This window comes from Myzus persicae, unplaced genomic scaffold, assembly GCF_001856785.1.
Source record: "Myzus persicae strain clone G006 unplaced genomic scaffold, MPER_G0061.0, whole genome shotgun sequence".
Classification (NCBI taxonomy): Eukaryota; Metazoa; Arthropoda; class Insecta; order Hemiptera; family Aphididae; genus Myzus; species Myzus persicae.
Window position 1 is genome coordinate 252,826 of NW_019100615.1, and position 23,568 is coordinate 276,393.

A 23,568-nucleotide genomic window follows, 5' to 3' on the forward strand; every position below is an offset into this window, starting at 1 on the left:
CTGTACATTTTATAGTAATCACATTATATTCTAAAAATGTGTTGAATTCGTTTTTGTAATAGATTTTATAATTTTTGTTCGAAGCCTAAGTATTTTTGAAGGAGATGAAAATTCAGAATACATAATCAAAGAATAATATTATAATTAAAATGCGTAATTTGGTAATTTGTTCTAAAAAATTGTAATACTTTATATACTTCTGTTATTTTTATTAAAATTTATTTTCCAACTGGACTAAACTTTGGAAGTTTGTTTATATTTTATAACTCTAAACTTTGGTTTTAGATATTAAAATACTTTTATTTAAATATTTTAAATAATTTAATCGTACCATAAATTTAATTAAAAATTATTTATATTATATCCAATGAAAAATTAATTCATACTATTTAAAATTATTTAAGAAGCGTTATAACTATATTTCAGCTTAACCAACCAGAATTATTAATTTTGAAAAACTTATAGGGATCAAGAGTATTTATTGATAATTAATAGTTGAGAAAAACTATGAATTAACTATGATTAGTATTTGGTGGTGAAATTAGGAATTTGTCCTGATATAAACTATACAACTATACAACTTTTTGAATTTTATGGTCATAAACTTATATTCTACGGTTTATTAAAGAGAGGTTGAATTTTAATAAATATAAGTTAATATTTTTAATAAATGTTTACAGTATAATAGTTTGTATAAGGTAAGACTGCTGAACTCAAAAATTTTAGTTTACATTTTGATTTTTTGAAATGTAGGTCGTTGACTAAAAACTGATTTTAAGGTTAGCGTAATGACGTCTTGAATGTTAGTTAAAATAATTTTTTATTTAATTCAGTAAATCCTTGTTATTTTTGACTCGGTTAAACTAGATGTTGTATTTAATTATTATTTTATTGTGTTGTTTATGACTTTGGGTTAGATTGTTACTGTGTTTGTTAGATTTAGCACTACCTATTAATAAATAATAACGTTAAGTATAGTAATCGGTTTCTTACTATTTTTTCATTTATAATCAATTTGTATTACCTATTTATTAAATACTTCTATTAATATATGTTATCAGATGAATAAATTATTATTATCAGCATATTTTATTTTTTTTATCAGTACACAGATATTATTATGTTTGTGTACTCTATGTACTCCTAGTACAAATTAAAGTTGATAATCGTTGTTTTTTTTTCACATAATGATCGTAGTGTTTGAACTGAGCGAAATCAAAACCGGTTCGTTGGCGATTACTGTGTATAATATTATAAAACTACTGCTGTAGTAGGCAGGTATAGTGGTATAAATCTAGGCTACACAAGCATGTTAGTATTCGTCGGTCCGCGGTCCTGTACTCTGCTTCTCAATCATGATGGACAGCGGTTCGCTGGGTGCGACTTGGATCGCGTTTGCGTGCTGTTTGTGCTTCGTCATAACGTACAACAGTAAGTCACGATTATTGTATTTTGTTGTATACGTATTCTACGATTATTAGAAATCCAAATAGAAGCTTTTTTCCATCGTGTAACGACTATTTTAACCAGCTAACATAGGTTAGGTTAGGTACATACTAACAACTGGGGATTACAAAAACTTTGTAACGACTGCTGACTTGAAGTTACTTACCACAAACTTTTACACGTATGATAAGAACTAAAGTTTTAACTACTCTCGTAGGACATTTTTAAAACTGTGAGAAATTGACCATGTTTTTAAATATACTAATACTTTTAGCATACTAGGTTTCAATTTACTTCATCGTTCAATTAGGTGCGAAATATGCATTTCGTTGTTAAATGTTATCGGAGTTTTTATCGCTTATAAATTTTACTACTGCACGTTGTATGTAATAACATGTGTCACAGCCACTATTAGCTTTGATTTCAAATTTGTATTCAATACAAATATTATAAAAATAATTAGTAAATTATTTTAAATAAATATAAAATTTAAAATTATGTTGCATGTTTGTAGTTTTTTTCTTGAAGTAAATACTTTTTAATAATAAATTCTGTAATTGTTGTTAAGTATGCAAATAAAAACAAAAACAAATACATAGTAAACATATTAAGTTTTTTATTTTTTGTGTTTTAAATCACCCCTAAAATCACTGAAAAAAAATATTACCTATATAATTGTTGAAACTTTAAAAGCAAACGTCAATCATTAGTCGCTACATTCGGTATGCTAGTTTTGGCGCAATCAAAACTGCATTTATTGATATTAATCCTTCAACATTATATTTAGCTGTTTTTAATCTCTACAACTACAAAAATCTATAAACGATTTCTTTAGCTAAGTATTATTAAATTAAGATTCCTGATAATAAAGATGATTATTATCGGTGTTGGTGTTTTTTATTATTTTAAAAAGTGTCCACAAAAAACCATTATCAATATCCTAGAAAAATACTTATTAAAATGTACGTAATAGTAAACGTTGAATTTCAAATATTTATGAAATTCTGATATCATTCTACGAAGGTGCTAAAACAAACACATTAAGTTGCTGGATGATTTTTTTTAAGGTTTTGCTCGTAATGCAATCAACTTGATCGTTACAAAGGTAAAGGCACTATAAATCGCATTATGCACTCTATCCTTAGTTTTTTTTATTTAACTCTAACGTGAGTCGACTACATGTATCACATATTCTTTATAGCGTCTTCCAAGTTTTCGGAACTTCGTATAAAATGGGGAAAAATAATGAAATTATTATGTCCTTTGAATATCATTCGTCTGCGGGAAAAAAATACGACCGTAAATAACATACTTAATACTCGAGGGAAATCACATGATGGTTTAAAACTTTGCCGAAAATTAATACTCACTGTTTTATTTTTGATTTTTTTCCGACTTTTTTTCAACATTACACTATAGAGTCCTATTTTATATTAACATTCTTTACCTACTTGTAATATACTAAAACTAAATCTTGTGTAAGTACATATTTTTTTATTGCCTTATTGGTATAGACTTATCAGGTATAAATTAATTATTATGCCTGTGATCGAATATTTATGAAATATAAAAAATTGAAGACAGGCACAAAAAACACGCATCATTGTAAAATAAATACCTACATTTATCACTCCGCTCAAAATCTAAAATTATGGAACATAGCGAATAGGCAAGATTAATAATTAGTACATATACTTACAAAGGGTATGTTATAAGCTTATAGCTTAGTAACCAATAGAACGTCATACGAGACAAGTATTATATATAATTTTAAAACTCTAAATTTGTACTAAAAAATATGTAATATTTAGACAGCCTAGTTAATGTAAGTACGTGTACTGACATTCGAAATGGCTTGTTATAGCAAATAACAATTATTTAATAATACTAAAATAATTACTCCAAGAAGAATAGTATATGTCCTTGAAAATTGACTGTCCAACATCGGCAGTACAAATTCTTATTTTGCTATTGTAAACTTCGTGGACATGGAATAATAACGATGACGATGTTATGTACCGTATACCATATAGGTATATAATAATAATATAGTGACTTGTTTTTCCGGCAACCTACACCCGAAAACATGACGTGTGTATTGGGGTGGTTGAAAACACGACCACGATGTCCAGTCAGTAGTCACGTTATTATTTATATATTTTATGTTTACACAATAGAACCGAATTCCAGTGACCGAGAATGAAGCTCGTGAAACACGGTGGCTCGGATAATACTGATTAATAAATTATTATACACTATGAAGCATCGCGTGACACCTGCAGCCCTGATTCCAGAGATTTCAGACTTACGTACGATTATGTTTTATATGCGTCAATAAAATCGCTACAAATTTTTGTGTCGGAACTTTCGTCTGGTTCATACACGTTACTTAAATCTATTATTATGCAGCTAAATGCTGGTAGGTTCAAATAGGTAGATAATCCTCATTCGAAAAATCGATTAATTAATGAGCGAAAAATAGATTTTCTATAAAAAAACACCGGTATTCGAGGTTAATTTAAATTAATAATTTACACCTGATTAAAAACTAAAAAATATATTTTGCATACCTATCTATTTTAATTATTAATCGATATAATAAGACATAATATAGCTCTTGTTACAATATCGTTCTAGAGTGTTCATCAAAAATACAGTAAACTGCAAAGGGACTGTATTCAGTCAATATTCTCAAGGGAGCAATACAGTGTAGCATGACTCTACCTAATCCACGCTTTTGATAAACTTAAAACTCATCAGAGTAAAGCCCATCTACATGTCCGGATTAAGGGGGTTGGAAAAAAGAAAGCAGAGAACCAAATTAGTGGCCCTATTGGCTTTTTAATTTTTGATATTACATAATAATATATAATTAGCGCCTATTGGCTATTATTGGGAAAAAATTAATTATACTTGAACTAGTTACCTAATTCATGCAATTTCTAGTTATTACATACGAACACCGTCATTAGGTAGGTATAGTTATCCATAAATTAATAAAGAGGTTTTAATGAAATTGTTTTAACTAAATACAAACTCTAATTGATTTAACTGCCTACTTATAATAAAATATAATATTAAAGTGTTTTTATTCTCTTTGAGGGGCCATCGAGAAAAATTTGGCTATCTCTAAATGTCTTAAACCGCGGGCATGCATATCCAAGATCTATCGTCAACATTTTAATCTGGGTTACATTACATACCAATTATTACTACTCTTACTTTTTACCTTCATTAGAAATTATTATTTGAATGAGATTTTAGTGGATAACATTAACGCCCAAATCAACAGTATACCGATTTAAAAAGTCGTCACTGACAACATCCAATCTAAGCATGTATACATTGTACGTCATTTAACACCATGCACTGATCTTGGTAATAAGCCCCATCTATGGCACGTCGTGTATCTGCCAAGTAGAGAGACGATAATATTATATGCACCGCGAATGAGATACTTACTGGGAAACTGCGACGGGTGACTTCTTTGACGAGGGAACACGCGCGAGGTGAAAATATTGTTAGTTCTGTCGGCGACGACGACGGTGGCTCATTTGTAGAAATTTTCTAAATTGAAACGAACGACTTACTCGAGAACAAAGTAATTTCCACAGATTAAGTGAAAGAAAACGACGATAGGTAGTATATAGTGTAAAGGGGGCGAACGGTGTGTCGGTGTTAGGGGGAAAAAAACGCGGTCTAAATGTCACGCAATAAATCGTCCAGGGTTTTTCGGCAAAACGCACACACCGGCGTGTCTTGGAAAAATAAAAAAATAAATACACACAAAGAAACCTAAAAGTTTAGATGATAATAAACTGCCAGCGGCGCAAACTTTAACCGCTGCCACCGACCGCAAAATCCAGTCATTCGCGGTATTTTCTCGCATAACACGTCTTCAAAACTACCACACTATAATATTATATTATGCGTATTATTGTTGTATGCTGTGTCGCGATGATTGTTCTATATTACTTATGTAATTATTATTATTATTATTATATTTCTGTTATTCGTTTTCAGGTCGTAATGTTTGCTGCTCTCACGAAGCCGACTCTAAAGTGTACACGGAACAAGGTAAATTAATTATTATTATTATTGTTGTTAACGACAACTATATGCTTGAATCATTATCCATTCATTTTTAATTAATATTGTGATATTTGTTTGCCATCGAATGGTTTTGACGGTTGTTAAATATATATGTATGCGTATGTGTGAGTATAATGTGTAATATATATTAGTTTTTAACTTCTACTTTCGTTGAAACGAACACATTCAGATACCCATAACTCAAAACTATAATTGGATACATTTTTTTAGTCTGCTCCACGTATTGTAATATAATAGTATTGTTAAATCAATTTTATATTATATACATTTTTTTAAATTATAAATTAAAAGATGTTTAATTTGAAAGGTACCCATTTAAACATTATACAATTAATTCAAATTAAATTACTATATTCTGAATATTTATCAATTGTATGGTATTTCTAGTGTCTATTTTAAAATAGTTGTTTAGCATTAATCACAAAATATTTTAGGTTGAAAAATGTGTAACTAAAGGCAAGCCTATAGGATGTATAGACATAAAAAAGATTTGATTTTAGATTCTGAGCAGAGCAATTAATGTAAAGGTTTTAAAATAATGTTGATTTTTTTTCATAAATGTCATTTAGTATTCGTAAAAATTAAATAAATTACTAATTAGCAATAATGACAAACCGTCTCCGTTCAAAAATTTGTTTTTTATATAAAATTATTTATTATTAAATTACAATTTAAGTCAAATGATTTAACACATAAACTATAGCAGTGACTTAATGGCGAAGTACGCACGCTAGATATTTAGAACCTAGTATACAGCAGATTGAGTTCCCCGATTTTCAATTTTAAATCCATGTTTCATTGATAATGTCCAATTTGTAGTTTACCCGGTCAAACATTTGGTTTCTAAATTGCAACTCTTCTAAAATTGAGATAAAAAAGTTTACTAAAAAGTAATTACCCATTGTCTTAGTAAAATATTAATTTAAGAATTGTAAAAATGTTAGTATTTTTATTAGTAGCTTTCATTTTTTAGATCTATTCATGGCATATGAATAATAAAAATAACAATGTATGTAATATACACATATGTTGATAGCAGTATTAACGTTTTGTATAACTAGAAAATGTAATGTCAAGAGATTACAAATGTTCTTATAGGTCATTCGGTATGATTTTATGTAACCTACTGATTTATAAATTAACATAGCATTACAAGCGGTAATAGGTCAAGAGGTAAAATAATTTATTTATGGTTAAGAAGAAGTTTATTTAAAAGCTTGTAATATTATATAACAAATATAATAATATAATATTTGTATACTATGCACTTCAAGTTAATTTTTTTTCCTAAGAGCATGTAAGAGCACTATTTGTTGTTTGTTTTCTTTCTCTCCGATCTGCGCGCAACATAACAAACTTGAGTTCACCAGCGCCAATCTCGTTTTGTGAGTTTTAATATTATAGTGAATCGAATTACCATCAACATTTGTGTTAAGAACATTATCTGTGTATGTAAGTCGGCATTTTCTTTTTAAAGATCTTTCAATTTTCATGCAAGTTCCGAGTACGTACAATATTACGATTTGGAAATGTTCATATCCAACTTTAATATACCGTGAAAAAGCCAACGTACTAACTCAGTGTTCTTAACTCAAAGTTTGATAATAAGTTGATCCACCTTAACACTAAAGCTTACAACGCAAGGTTGGTTTTGTTAAATACAAATTTGGTATGTTGCGCTTGGGTCAGAGAGAGAGAGAGTTAACTAATAGTGCTCTGACGTCTGACTTAATATTTAATGCTTTTAAATTATTAAACCTTCATACAACTTATCTATAAGTTATTAAATATTAGTACTAATTTATTATATTTAAATAAGCTAATAACTCCGCGAGGAACACGGCCTATTGGAAGCACCTACTTACTTCCATCCAGCAACGAAACAGAAAAATAATAACCGAGAAATCAAAAAGAAGCAACTTAAATAATATAATTTTATATTTTTATACATATGGATTTATATGAGATGACATTTTTTACAGTCACGCTTATCATATTACTAAGGTCTTTCGTAATTGAAAAAAAAAAATTTTTTTCATTGTTTGATAGCGTGCGTTTTAGATTGTGATCCTAGCGATGAATGTATTGATTTTACAACGATATGTGTGTTTTTTTTTTATAAGTGTTTGTCATCTATTCTACTTTTAGGAGATTAAAAATGCTTCAATTTTCTTCGATTGCATCTTTTTTGGTAAGAAAGTGAATACAATTTTTCCTCGAAGAGAGGGTGGGAGGGGGAAGTGTTAAAAGTAAAAAATTCCATTAGTTTCCAAAAGTGTCAGGAAAAATGAACAAAAAATTAAGGAAAAACTTAGATATTTTTTCAAAACCAGTTTTTGGAAAAACATTGATTTTGTTACTTAGGATAACTTCAATGTAAATCCTATGCACCATAACATTTTCAAAATATTACAACTATTTTGAGTTATTTATAGACATTTGAAATTTGAAGTTTTTTTAGTTTTTGTTCTATAAGTGTCATAACAATTTTATTCGTTGGGTCTAAAAACTTGAAAATGTAATACAAAGTTCTTTATACATTTTTATAATAGCAGTTAATAAATATTAAAGATGCATTAGGAAGATTTTTTTTAAATAAGTATTTAAATTTCAAATTTTGAAATCATTTATCAAATTCACACAAATGTTCAAATTAGGTATTTTGTATTTAAAAAATGATGAAATGTTCAATTTTTATAGCTAAGGATTGAAAATTTAAAACCAGTGTTGTCATAAATAGTTTATACTTACTGTAATCAAAAAAATCTAAAAATTCTACAAAGCACAGTTATTTTGTTCAGACATTTTAAGTTCAAATTTGGATGAAATTTATATTAAAATAAGGAAAAATGATTTTAGTTGTTTCGTTGTAATTTAAAAGCATTTTTTGTGTGTACTCAGGAGCATATTATTATATTGTATACAGTAAGCACACAATAACATTTTCAAATGCAATTTTTTTGATGAAAATGAATTTAACTTACTTTGTAGCATTAATACCTAATAATAAAATAAATTACTTAAATCAAGATATCATTAGGTTGACTTAGTAATATTATAGGTTGATAGACCATGTTAGCTCTGAATCGTTTTTCTTATACAATAATTATTAAATTCAAATTTAACACATCCATTTCATTGATTCTGTGGACACCTAATGGTACAGCAAAGTGTCAATTGTCTGCTTTTTAATTACATATATCGAAACAAAAAAAGGTTGTTTAATACTTTTCTGAAAATGTTGATTCAAATTTTGAACGAGTTGCTAATTAGTTATAAGTATTTGAAGTTTTTATGAGTGGATTGGAGTAGAGTGGCACTGCAAGGGTATCCCGAAAATTTTTTGTATACTATTCCGCTCTTAAAACTTTAAATACTTATGACTCGTTATAAGTTATAACTAATTAGGTATTTACATTGTTAAAAATGCAATGCTTATACATCAAAATTCTGAAAAAAATATTCAAGTATGAAATTTAGAATGTACATTGTTATTCAATAAAGTAAAAACTTAAAAAAATAATAACGATACAAAAAGTAAAATAAAATATGCATTTTTTCAAAATTTTTTTTGTAATAATTCATTTCAAACTATATGTTAGGAAAATATTAAGTTTTAGGTACTTTTTTAGGTAATGAATGTGAAAATTATCATCGATTATGTATCATATTATATCATATTTATTAATGTATTCGATAATTCACCCTGAATGTTAAGACAAACATCAAAATAAAAATTACGAATAAGTGCACAAATATCAATTTTTGAACTGTGTATTTTAAATGCCTCGATAAATAATTAATAAATAAGTTTAAATCATGACTTAAGATGTATTGGATACCCTCAACAATTAACTGTCCGATTTCAATAAAAAATGATCAATGGATTCATTGAGACTTGTTGAGCGTTTTAAAATTATTTTTTCAACCAATATATGCTTTTATAATGTGGCCCGCATACGCATTTTTTTTGGCTTAAAGAAATCCATTGTTTTTTGTTTATATAATTTAAACGATTGTCATTACTCATTGAGTAGTGATTACATATTAAATACTATTATAATTATTAGAAATATGGATTATAAAAAAAAAAAATTAAATATCGATTTTTTAACATTGTAATACAACATTTTTTAAACGAAAAGTGTTTAGATATGTTTACACATAAAATAAATGTGCCTTAAGTTCTAACTGGCTCACTACCCTATAATTTTTTTAATTTGTATCCAAAAAAAAATTATAGAGAAGATCTATGTTTCATTATTATTAACTTATTTTTTTTATAGAATTTAGGATAAAAAAGAGGAGTACCTTGTTTGGAATTTGTTGCCAGTTTTTATTTTTATTTTCTGCTGAAATGAGTTATCTATTTTTGAACGTTCGATTTTTTTTTTATCGTTATACAATATACATAATACAATATACATGTACTTAGTATACAGCTTACAGTACGAATGTACAATTCAGTTAGGCACCTCATCATATTTCAACTTAAGCTTTTTAGTTGTTACTATCGATATTCTTTATAGAATCTATTTTGTCTACTGGATTTCCTTTTTAAAATAATTTAAAATATTCAGGGCATAAACACATTACATATTACTCTCGACTTTCAGCAAAGCTGATCATCTGAAAGAAATTCACTCACGTTCGCCATTGTAAAAAACCGGCACTCGTTAAAGTCGGACTTAAGTCTCGAGTGAATTGTTATTTCACGGAATATACATGTATAAATGTATAATATTGTATATATGTATGTAAAGACAAAAATAAAATAATAACAGTTTGGATTTTTTTTCCCCGCAGACAGACAGTACTGGATCGAAAACGGTAAGGAGAAGGTGACCGAGAAAGTCAAGTACGTGAATAAAAGAGGCGTCGCCAAAAATATAATCATGTTCCTGGGTGACGGTATGTCGTTGACGACGTTGACGGCATCGCGTATCTACAAAGGTCAAATGGAAAAACGTTCCGGCGAGAATGAGTACTTGAGCTTCGAGAAATTCCCATTTGTCGGCATGTCAAAGGTGATATTAAAATAAACTAAATAAATATGAAATTCGAACATATTTGTTTCACGATATCACCACTAAAATTTAATTTTTAAAACCATTATGTCATCGTTATAATATTTAATTGCTTAAACATTTTTATAAATATTAGATTAATGTGAACTATATTATTACAAATTACGACATACCTAGGATATTGTACCTATTACGTTCAATTAGTAAACCTAGATACAAAATATGTTTATTATTATGCCAGCTAACAAATTCAATCAGCAATGGCCAATGGCACTATATTTTAAACACATTTCAGTTAGGCCAATTCCATTATATATACGCTAAGTACGTATATTTTCAATTGAACAATAATTATTGATACTTCAAAGTTAAATATCATACTTGAAAATGTTTGTCTGTTTTTAATTGTAGTATTGTACCTATTGAAAACTTCAAATAAAATAAATAAAAAAGGTTTCATCCGGTTAAATATTTATTTTAATGAATAACTATTGGTGTTTGTTTTATCAGTTGTAATCACTTTGAATAGGCACCTAGTTAATGAATTAAAACTAATACATTTTATTATTGGGATATTTTATAAAAATGAATAATAATACTATTGGATACATCTTAAAGATATGAAATATGTTAGGCTAAGATGGGATAAGTCTGGTTTAGCTCAGCAGATTTGATCTTTACATACATTTTAATTAAAAAAGTGTAATGTTAGTATATAATGTAGTGTATAGGTATATAATTATAAGTGATGAACTGTTCTTGCAACTATATTATATTCTAGTACGTTATTTTATAACTTCAATACTATAAGTAGATACTTCAGAGGATATTAATTTGTTGTATTTAAAAAAAATAATGTTATATTTGAAATTAATGGTTCTAAATACGTTTAATATAATATACTATAACATGGAGCATAAAAATAACTGAAAGGTGTTTGTAAAGTATCTTTAAATCACTTATGATACATTTAAAGCAATATATATCTATAGTTACTTAATTAATACACAAAACATAAAAGGTTCAAAACTATACTATGATATTTTAAAAAACAATCGAAATGCAAACCATTTCATGAAAAATAAAGATTTTTAAGAGAATAATTTTAAAATGTTATAGACCAAATAGATAATATTTATCATGGCTTTGAAATATTATTAAAATAAACATTATCATCACCTAACCTTTATTTTTGTTCACTATTTTCAATGGTAATTTAATTTAAATTGTTGATAAATACGTTATCTGACAATTTTGTCAGTGTTGATGACAAGGGTAATGGTGTTAATTATTAGAGACCTAAGAAAAATGTGGTCAAAGTGCAAAGGTATAATGCATAATTAAATGTGCGGTGACTGGGATGACAGCTGTCAAAAACAGTGCGTTATGGGAAGGAGAATCCTAAATAAATAATAAACAATACAGCTGGTGATAAATATTTCAGTTATAACTTATAAGGGTAATTAAAACGTAAAAATCAAAATCAAATATGTGTATTGGTTATAAATTTATAATCATTATTATCATTTCTGTTAAATTTTTTCAATAAACATAATATGAATAGGTACTGTGTTCATTGTTAGGTATTTGATTAAACAAGGTATATTAATAAATCGAAATCACAAATTATATTCAATATCAGTACAAGAAATGTAGTCAAGATTACCGAATTCATAAACATATAAATATAATTTAGAATAAACATGAATTATATTTTTATAAGCTGTTGTACGGAAATAGGGAATAATCAAAATATGTCAAAAATGGTGGTTACATATTTAGAAGGTCGTACATTTGTAGTTGTGGTAACTTATAAATGAAAGAGTAGTAGTGTTCACACAGATCCTCCTCTGCTGTCGGTTCAAACGAAAAAAAAAAAAAAAAAAAAAAAAACAACTTATAAATGAAATAAAATGTTGCTTAAATAATTTTATAATTAAATAAAAATGCGTTCAACAAAGGTTAAACTAAAAATGTAATCTGTTCAATATTGAAATGTAATATATTTTATCGTATTTGTCAGAATGGTACGATGAGTGGTGAATTAAATTATACTATAACAAATCCGTCTTGTGTGAATAGTTTAGGTTTGGTTACAGAACCTTCACTTTAAGACACGGTGTTCTAGAACATTAAATAATTTACCTATTCTTTCACTTTTTTGGCCAAGTATTTAGGGTTTAACTTTGATAGGGGATAAACCTGAAATAAAAATATTAAGTGAAGACAAAAAGGATTAGGGCTTAAATAAATATGGGCATAAGGGATACAGTTATGGGGTATTTCCTAATAATCAAACTTAAATAAAATTAGTATTTAAAAAAGTATTTCAAAATATACCATTCTACAAAAATAATAAACTCTACACCCTTTGTGCCCAACGAAACTTTCACAATGACCTTAGCATTAAATCAATTGAGGATGAAGCGGCACTTTTTTAAAACACTGTTTCTTTAGACTAAAAAACTACCACAATCTACCCATAAACATAAGACCTACATACCCGTTAACTTATTGAAAACCTTTTGTTTTAATAAATTATGTCCTTTTACCTTTTAATCTTGACCTAAGTCTCATGCTTCTTTTTCAAGTAACCACTATTGACGTACGAACTTATTATACATACGTCATACATAATATGCACTTATATATACTGTATGTGCCTACGTAAAATTATTAAAATTATCAACTTTTTGATTTTTAATGGCGATATATATTTTTAAGTATCATCATTATCTAAAGTGAAATATTTTTCTTAAAATGTTGTTAAGATATTTTTATCAATATGCGTTTATGGTTTACATTAGTAAAGTTGAGGACCATTTATACAGCGGTGTACTGTTTGCCTCTTTACTCATATTGTCTCAACTTTCAATACCTACTTACAAATAAAAAATATTTACTCAGGATGACTAGCTATATACGCACGTAGCTATTGAATTATTTTGTCAACAAATGTATTCGTTCGTGAGTAGAGGCGGTAGAAAACAGGGTTAATATTATAATCCTACGCACACAACGTTGCTATCCTATTTTTATTCCTTGCACGACTAAAGCAAAATATAGTAACGCGATTTTATCATAGACGCACTGGAGTCACCCACAGATATATATATAAGGGTATATTTGCTACTTTAAAGCAATAGTCTTGCTCCCCTAAAAATGTTGATATTTTGAAAAGTATTGAACATGAGGAATAGCATTGTATGGTACTTAACTACTATAAAATAACGTTAATTTGACAAATGAATGTAGGGTTTACGTCAGAAAAATAATCATAAATCGTCGGTTAAACGGTATCACTGTTATTGTTAAAACTAATACCATACAGAATGTGCAATTTGGGAATTGTTTCATTTTATTTTGCTTACTTGGAGAGTGTATCTTTTATATTTTTGTGGAACTATTTTTGCTGCCTCAAAACTATTTCCGGAGACTGTGGAGACTCTCTACTCGCAGGAACTCTTTTGTTAGATATCGGTCATCGAAATCTCGACGTGGTGGTGTAACAAGTGCAGTCTCGGGCGACCCACCTAATCCTTTATCGTGTCACTTATTATTTCAGACTTACTGCGTGGACAAACAAGTGGCAGACTCGGCATGCACAGCCACCGCTTACCTGACGGGCGTAAAAACCAACTACGAGACGATCGGGGTATCGGCCTCGGTGAAGCTGTACGACTGTCCGGGGTCGGTGGCACCCGGCAACCAGACAGAGTCAATAGTCGATTGGTCGATGGCCGCTGGAAAAGCCGTCGGACTGGTAACCACTACCCGGGTAACACACGCGTCCCCGGCCGGGGCGTTCGCGCACACGGCTCATCGGGACTGGGAGTCGGACGTCGATCTAGCGGAGGCGGCAAACCTGACGGACGTGACGCAGTGCGAGGACATCGCCAAACAGCTGATTACCAGAAGCCCTGGGATAGACATAAAGGTGAGTACATATACCATGGTTGTCGTGGTACTGATGCGCTGATTTTTGTTTTTCAGGAACCTTAGTGTATCTACGTGTAAGCACATTGTTTGACTTTTGTTTAAATTTTAACTCTCGACCAATTTTGGTGATTATAATTTTCTGCGACCCATGTCAGAATTGATAGTTATTGAGGGTACTGCTGAGTTCTACTGTTTTGTTTTTATATGACGCAGGTATACAATTAAATTATTCATTTTTGACTTGGACAAAATTGGAATAAAATTGAATAAATAAAAAAGTCATATATTTTATTTTAAATTACTATTGACTATGAAATTTAAATTCAATACAAAATTATTATTCTCGACCATGTAGTGTAGTGTACCACTGTGTGATATTTCTGCCAGCCACTTACTGTGGTAATTTGATGACCACTAAACCGATTTTTCACTGACAAACGGATAACACATCCTGCCCAGTCCTTGATATTGTGTATTACAGTCGTCACTCGTCATTTCATAGCCCCGGACGTGTTATTTTGTAATATTGATCAGAATGATTACCTCACGTTGCGATTAATATATTATTAATTGTGGTCTTGTTTTCCTCTTTTGCTTTAACGCTGAGTTCAGATTACAAGTAAGAAAAACTTAATATCGTTTTTTTTTTTTAAAAAGTCTTGTTGAATTATTTTTTTTTGTAGTTATAATATTAAATTACATACAATACATTTTTTTTATTAATTACTAATTAGTATTATTTGATGTTAGGTATATGAAAATTATTAAGATTTTGAATATCCCGAGATTTTCTATGGGGCAAAATAATATTTTTAAGATTTTATTAGTGTGATTTAATATATTATAGAATTTGATTAAACCTTATATTGTTAATTTTTATTCTTCTATATTGATATAAAAATATAATATAATATATTTTGTTGATATTTATAAAATATTATATTGTTATATTATAATAAACAGTATTTTTAATTTAAAAGTTATAGGTATTTACTAATTAATTGATTGTATTTTAATTTCTTAATTATTAGGATAAAAAAAAAAGATACATAGATACCCACATAGATATCTATATTGTACTTTTGTTAATAGTTATATGAATTAATTCTTGAAAGTATAAATGATTAAAAAAAAAAAAAAATGGTTATAAATGAATTATTGATTTTCAGGTGATACTTGGTGGGGGTCGCAAAAAGTTTTTTCTTAATGACACAAATCAGAAAGGATCAAGAATGGATATGGATCTCGTAGAATTTTGGAAGAAAGATAAGACGGAACGTTTCGGAAATGATAAATCAGCATACGTTGAAAACAGGGAACAACTATTAAACGTTGACCCTTCTAAGACCGACTATTTATTGGGTAAGCAGATATGAATAATATTTCTTGTTTATTGTAATATATGTATATATAAATGAATTGATGTATTAAATATTTCATGCGCTGTTAATCCAAAACAAATGGAAAAAAGTATTATAAAATATTTTGTAAAGTATTTTTTTTAACCGTTTAAATTTTCTTTTTGTCATCCTTTGACGGGAAGGACTCCGTGTTTTTAGATGTGGGGTGAAGGTGAACAATTTGTCTTCAATTAAAGTCCATCAAGTAAAATAAAAATCAATTTCGTAAAAAAATATGTTATACATGGCATTATGAAGCCTCTTAAAGTTTATAAGTCTTAAAAGTATTAATATTTCATTATTTCGGCCAGAGCTTTTCAAACAGTTCAGCTTGAAATTATAAAAACTAATCAGACATTTTTAAATTCCATACAAATAACCAAAGTGATATGATTTTATGTTAATATTTACTATGATACTTTAATGATACGCATTTCTACATTTTAGGCCTTTTCGAGAGCTCGCATATGAAATATCATTTGAAAGCGGACGCTAGTATACAACCCACTTTGGCAGAAATGACTAGAACAGCTATAGAAATTTTGAAAAAAGAAGAAAATGGATTCTTCCTGTTCGTCGAGGGTGGTCTTATCGATGGTGCCCATCATCAAACCGTTGCCAGGTTAGCACTGGACGAGACGGTGGAGTTCTCTAAAGCCGTCCAACAGGCTGTTGACATGACCAGCGAAGACGACACACTGATTGTCGTCACGTCCGATCACTCACATACCATGACAATGGCAGGTTACCCTGTTAGGGGTAACGATATTTTGAGCCTTTCGGGGTCTCTTGGGATCGACAAATTGCCGTACACTACACTGAGCTACGCCAATGGTCCGCCAAATCAACAGCCCGACGTGAATTGCGCCCGTCAGGATTTGTCCCAAGTCGACACAAGTAATTTTTATAAAATAGTTATCTCCATACACTGGCTAATCGGATAAGACATATCGTAAATCGTCATCGCAGTGTTCGTTACATTATTATCGTAATTATGGTAATATTGTTTTCGTTTCCGAGCCCACTGTCGTCGTCTAAGGCCACGGCCGAGAATGACAATGGGCCTAAATGATATTACTAAAATATTTTGTCATCTTGTACACAAAAACTGCATGGTGACACGCCATTGATATTTTATCATATAATATGCATATGCCATCGACGCACATACATTACATTATGGATAACGCACTAAAACATTTGCGAAATATATTTTGCAAGGCTAATGGCGTGTTTTTTTTACTGCCGAAATAAACGTTACAATAGAATTTTACTTTTACTTTTGAAAGTTTATTCAATACACAGCAAATGGCTGGATTATAGATACGATTACTCGCATGTTGTACTTCTTTGGCATTACGATGGAGTTATATTTTTCGCTGATCAAAATGTTATTTGAAGAAAAATATTCGATAACACATTACACATGCAATATAAATGCTAAGCATAATTATTACTATAAATGTAAATGTAATTCTCCATATAAGTTAATTTATTTCCTGAATTTGTAATAATGAAATTGCTGTTTTTAAATAAAAACTATTTATATAATAATTTTAAAAATGTAGGAACATGCTCAAAATATTTAAAACAATGTACAAAGTATAAAATAACGGTCAATAATAGAATTATTTTCAATCGTGTTTAAAACAAATACTTTTAAGTGTATCGAATATTTCATTTTCAAAAGGATTTAGGTAATACAATTCTAATCTGTTATGGAGAAATTTATGAAACATTCACTAATTAATATGCATTTCGTAGTTGTATAAATGGAAAGTATTAACTTACGAGTTACTAGGTACCATGGTATTATCTAAATATTATATTTTATAAGATGTACCACGAAACAAATAGTAATATATTTTAGGTTAATATTTTATAATTTATCACGCATTAACTATTTTAGATTCTTATTGGAGCGATGAATGTATTGGTTTTAAAGATGCGTTTTGTTTCTGTGCTTCAACTTTTGAGTACAAATTCAGCGAAATCTTTGAATTCAAGAGTTGATACTTCTTCCTAGTAGAAAGATATATCTAATTCGGAATTTTAGTAGGTAATCAACTATAAAAAATACTCAGGAATATTTAATAGGAAAAAACCAGTTTAGCAGAAACGATTTTGTTTGTTTTGATGTTATTCGAAAACGAATAACAGACCACTCAGACCTGTTTTTGTGTACTCGTATTATATGATTTATCATAAATGTCTAATAATTTAATACGTCAACTACTTGAACAACTCATTGAGGGGACCCAGAGAAACTCACAAAACATTATTTCAAACAATAATTTTTACTAAAATAATTTACTCTATACTTGCGTACTCCGAGGTTATATTCGTATATTTACAATTTAATATGAAAATAAAAGCAACATACATTTTTTGATAAAAATAAAGTTGGTTGACAAGTGTTTTTCTTACATTTCAATAGACAGTAGGTATAGCATACATGTATTTCGTATGTTAGTAAATACAATAGGTAACGAAAAAAAATTAACGATTAACAAGTATTATTAACTAATATTATTATTATACCTATTACCTAAGCTATATTATAGTACCGCAGTAATCTTCCGAGAAAACAACGTTTATCGTTGGATTATAGTATCATAAGTACCAGATCTGCAATTGAAAGTAATATTATTTTATGGTTTCAGAGCGGATTAAGAGAGTTTTATCATTTTATTTTATTTAAAATTACAAGTATCATTCAAATTTCAAAATGTATTTTTCGCCTATGTAAGATAATTTTTACAGGGTGATTTATTTATTCAATTAATTTGATACATTTTGTAAGGTACTGTGGAAATTTTAAAATAGTGTTCAGTTCATCACACAATTTTTATTTATTTTTTTGGAAACTCAGTTTGAACTTTGAACGATAATAAATTGCATTTAAATAATTTAAAAATTAAATGAAGAAATGCATATAGTTCATTTTATATAATATCTGAATCTGTTTTCATTTTTTTATGTTTGTTTTCTTAAGTTGTGTACTGAGTCTTAGATAAAATGATTCGACTAATAACCATAGAAAGTTATTTGAGTTGAGACATCGCAAAGCTATTTCACTTACGTCTGGGTTCCTTTGGAGCGTAAATTTAAACGGATGTATTCAAAAACGACTTTATTATTGTTCATATAGGTACGCTGTTCATTCATTTGTATGTTAATAAAAAGTTGTTTAGGTATTCTGTTCGATGTGTCTACTGTATATGATATGTTTCTCTCTTGCAAATGTTATATTATAACTTTCAATTCATAAGAAAGTTTTCCTCTTAAGTTTGTGAATTTTCAACCGGTCTTGCTGTAATGTATGATTTTGTATTTATTTATGGCGTAATATATTTACAGTTTTAGCTTATTGTAATGATTTAAAATGTAAAAAAAAAACTGTAAGTATTAGCTATTTTCAAGTTCAATATACAATTATAAATAGTTGTACACGTTTACATTTACGTATTTATATATACCCGGGGATTCATTTAACCTGAGGTAATCATTATTTCAAAAACTATTAACATTTTAAACTACCTATTGATTATTTATTTTTTTACATAATTTTAAGTCTTTAAAAAAAATGCAATTACTATTTTTTATCATTATTATTGTTTAATAGAAACATATATTGTTGTAAGTATTTAAAATTTATATGAACGAATTACATTAGAACGGAACTTGATTACCTCACTCATAACTAACTAATAAACTAGGAACTTGTCCGAAATTTGATTTTTATATAGGTAGTCATAATATAATATAATATTTATTAGTATATTAATATAGGTAGCCTTCGCCAGAATTATTTTTAGTATGTAATAGTTTATCTTTGAATTCAAATTTAACACTAACTTTAAATCGATGATTTACTCAACAACGAGGTGCACTACTCGACACATACTGTACTTACTTCCCTCCTATCTTTTATGCTAAACATCAAATCATTTATATTGATTTAAAAAATATGACCTTTTATATGGTTAAACTTGTTGAAATTATCAATAGGATTTAATAGTCTATAATTAGACTAAACGCAATATTGCTCAGTAATCTTTTTTTTTTTAAATCTTATTTTCTTCTGAAGAAGACCGCAATATTGTGAAATAGGTATTGTTCAAACACAGTATCACTATGATATGTACATACTTATCAACGTTATAATATTACATAATAATAGTTCTAAAATACATACCTAACACTACAGTTTTAATTAGATCGTCGATGAAAGCAATACTCAAATATAATATTGCAAGGCCCACACGGCGACAGCGACATTTCAATACTATCCTGTGTCATTGACAACGAGCGACAATAAAATGTAAGCTAGTTATATCTCCAAAGTGAAAATTATAAATAATCGAGCTGAACCAAATAAGATGGAATCAAAATTTTAATACAATCTGAACGCAGTTGTTTGAGGAACGATTTTATAATCAGTAATTTGAATAGTAAAAAATTTATTTAGAAATCAATTTGAAGTTATTTGTAGGTTTAGGTAGCTTCGCGGGTCTGTTAAAACCAAAAAGTAAAAATAATTCAAATCGACGTCAAAAGTCAGAGTTTGTAAAATCACTAATAAAAACGTAATTTCTCTCCACCAAATCGGAAACCCGCTCTTGAATTATGATTTCTTTCAAAAATAATATTTACTCCACACCTATAAATGTGATGGGCAGAAAGAAAGTTTTATTTCACATGGTTTTTTCGATATTTATGTATAATATACATAAACTCTAAAGACGTGTATGTTTCACTTGGTTTTTCGAGTTTAAGACTTTTCGCATAAGTCGGAAGAACGATTGTGGTTCTGTTTTACGGATGCAATATTATTGTTGGTGCAAGCAATACTGTAGGTAAAGTGCGCGTATTACTATAAACTCTGAGCTAGGCTATAAAATCATTAATAAATTGATTTTAAAAATTCAAACCCATATTAGTGACACAAAATATTTTGATGATTCTAAATTAAAATCATTTAAAAAAGTAGATCAAAAATCCAAAATCGTTTAAATCAAGAATTTCAAAATTTTAAATTTTAAAATTCTCACCTTAAAAAGTTTTCTTGAATAAACATTTAAAAAAATGAAGTGTTTATAAACGTTTTTTTATTTACGAATGTATACTAATTAATCGATAGTTAATTTGCTCATTATCTTATAGATCATAATAATATTTTACCAATAATCCATCAACATTATACATATATAATAGTATACTACATGCTTACATACATAATATCTTCTAAAAACTTGGAAAAGATAAATAAATAAGTGAAAAGGGTTAGCAATGGCACGCTATAAACTAACAAATTCTGGTTTTTCCTCCAAAAATGATATACTGCATTCCCCTCCTGATATAGTTTTCCTAGATTATCAAAATAATAAATAGTCATCGCCTTATTCATTTCAATAGGTACATATAATTTTCTGGCCAAGGATATTGATCTTTATATTTTTATGTAGGTATGGGCAAGCATAACATATTAATTAAATTAAAACTGTTCAATTTGTTAATTACCTAAATTACCTTAATTAAGTATATATTATACTCAATGATATTTTAATACATTCAAGTTTCGATAACTCGAATCTCAAGGAAAAAAATAGATTCTACTTATATCGATGTTCCTTAAAAACAACTTAAAAACACTTTAAGGGACAAAAAAATGATAGTTATCGAGACGCGACTGGGTCGAGCAAGGATTAAGAGTGTTATATACATACATAAACACTATAACCAATTAATAATATGCGCCATAATTGCATACATATGATAAATAAATTTAATATTAAAAACAAATACTTATGATTCTTATATTGTATTCGAAGAAAGTAGACACGGTTCTAGTTTAAAAAAAAATGTCTGATGAAAATTGGAAAGTTTCTTTTTTTCCCTGGAGGAAAACACATACCAGTATTTTGGAAGAAAACAGTCTCACCTGCAGTGGATGGTTACATTACACACATTTTTTGTTTTTGTATCAATTTAATATTGTTAAAAGCTGCTGACTTTACTCAAAAATCGAAATCAATACCGATTTCAAATGAAATTTTTATTTTGAAAGCCCGTGGAATTGGAAATCATGACCCGCAGCTCTGACTATATAGGTCATGTACTAATACATCGTCGTTTTCAGGTCAATTCCTGGTGTATCCACATCTGGTTCCGATAAAAGACGAAACCCACGGGGGCGACGACGTGATGGTGTTCGCCCGGGGCCCTTGGGCCCACCTGTTTACCGGCAACTACGAACAAAACGTGATACCACTGACGATGGGATTCGCGGCCGGCATCGGACCCGCTGCCGGTGTGGCCAGCGGTCCGGCCCGGCTCACTTCCGCTGGACTTGGCACAGCGGCCGTCTCGTCACCTGTGGCCGTGCTCACCAGCGCCCTGTTGACGACGCTAGTTGTCCTACACGTTTGTTCGTAGACCACACGAGCAGCGACCGTCGTTCGATTACAATTTTTTATAATATTATTCTGTACATTTTTTTTTTTTATATCTATGACATAATACGCGTGTCTCTGCCCGTCACGTAGTTTATTTATTATTATATACATTATACATGTATTCATAAAAAGGATGCGAAAGGAATACATTTTTCAAACATTAAAATATGTGTTCCAACCATACATCCTCACAAGGTTCGTGTTTGTTTTTATATTTTTTTTTCCGCCGGTGAAAACAATTATTTATGTTTATTATTAAACGCCACCTCCGGATTCCACGTGATAGAGTACGGTTTATTTGTTTATTTTTTATGATGTTCCTAATCGATTCGTTATATTGCGTCCGAAATTAACGAGGAACATTGTTTAACCTTTGGCCTTGCTCAAATTCTAAGAGTGCGCGATAACCTTATTGCGCATTGGCCTTTGGGTATAGAATATAATACTACATAATAACAATATTATTATTTTTGAGCCATTATCATTATTAGGTGAGATGGTATTTTAGTAGTGCTTATAATTTATGGTATCAGTAAGTACATTTAAGTGCGTGGGTATAATATTATAATCTCCACAAAAGTATAATAAAACAACATATAATTTGCTACTGAAAACGAAATGGCATAATATTATGTAATACGCGTCACACATTCAATTTTAACTGCAAGAATTTATCTGATAAATTTACTGAGCCCAAGTCAACTATATTTAGTATAAAGCTGCTCTAATACCATTGATTACACGTGTCCGATATAATACCGTCGTGTTCTACCGATAATAAGTGAGCAAGAGACGAGACAGATTGTTTTTTTTATGTCAATGTCTTTATTTGACTTGGGGTGGGAGGGGGGATCAAGGTGTGAAATTTTGCTCCCGTTTGATTATGAAGAAATATTATATTGTGTAAACACTAGAAAATAATTGTCACCATAATGATTAATATTTTTAGTTTAGTATTAATTTATGGACAATGCATCACATATACTCTGTAGTTATGTATAGGTTGCCCAGAGCCAACATTGTTGGAAAGAGATTCCCGTGCAAATTATGGGACCTAAAATGTATTCTATCATTATGCAACAGAATATGAAATCTAAAAAAATAGACTGATGATAATATGTACATGGTTTGAGTACTACACACCGACATAAATGCATAATGTTTATTTATTTACAAACGTGTGAC

General features: G+C 29.0%; 2 protein-coding genes across 4 annotated transcripts in view; one reads left to right on the forward strand and one right to left on the reverse strand.

The window, feature by feature from the left end:
• LOC111037087 (lachesin-like) overlaps window positions 1–23,568 on the reverse strand; it is a 194,018-nt gene that overhangs the window by 45,314 nt on the left and 125,136 nt on the right. The gene's annotated exons all lie outside the window — the stretch shown is intronic.
• LOC111037077 (membrane-bound alkaline phosphatase-like) lies at window positions 1,257–22,670 on the forward strand. Its single transcript, XM_022319444.1, has 7 exons — window positions 1,257–1,431; window positions 5,470–5,523; window positions 10,366–10,586; window positions 14,152–14,523; window positions 15,695–15,887; window positions 16,373–16,822; window positions 22,068–22,670. Exons 1-7 carry the CDS (start codon window positions 1,356–1,358, stop codon window positions 22,361–22,363), a joined length of 1,662 nt encoding a protein of 553 aa, XP_022175136.1. The 5' UTR covers window positions 1,257–1,355; the 3' UTR covers window positions 22,364–22,670.

Coding starts and splice junctions, on each gene's coding strand:
- LOC111037077 (XM_022319444.1), top strand. CDS start 1,356: ATGATGGACAGCGGTTCGCTGGGTGCGACTTGGATCGCGTTTGCGTGC. Junction 15,888..16,372: donor TAAGACCGACTATTTATTGG/GTAAGCAGATAT, acceptor TCTACATTTTAG/GCCTTTTCGAGAGCTCGCAT. Junction 16,823..22,067: donor TTTGTCCCAAGTCGACACAA/GTAATTTTTATA, acceptor CGTCGTTTTCAG/GTCAATTCCTGGTGTATCCA.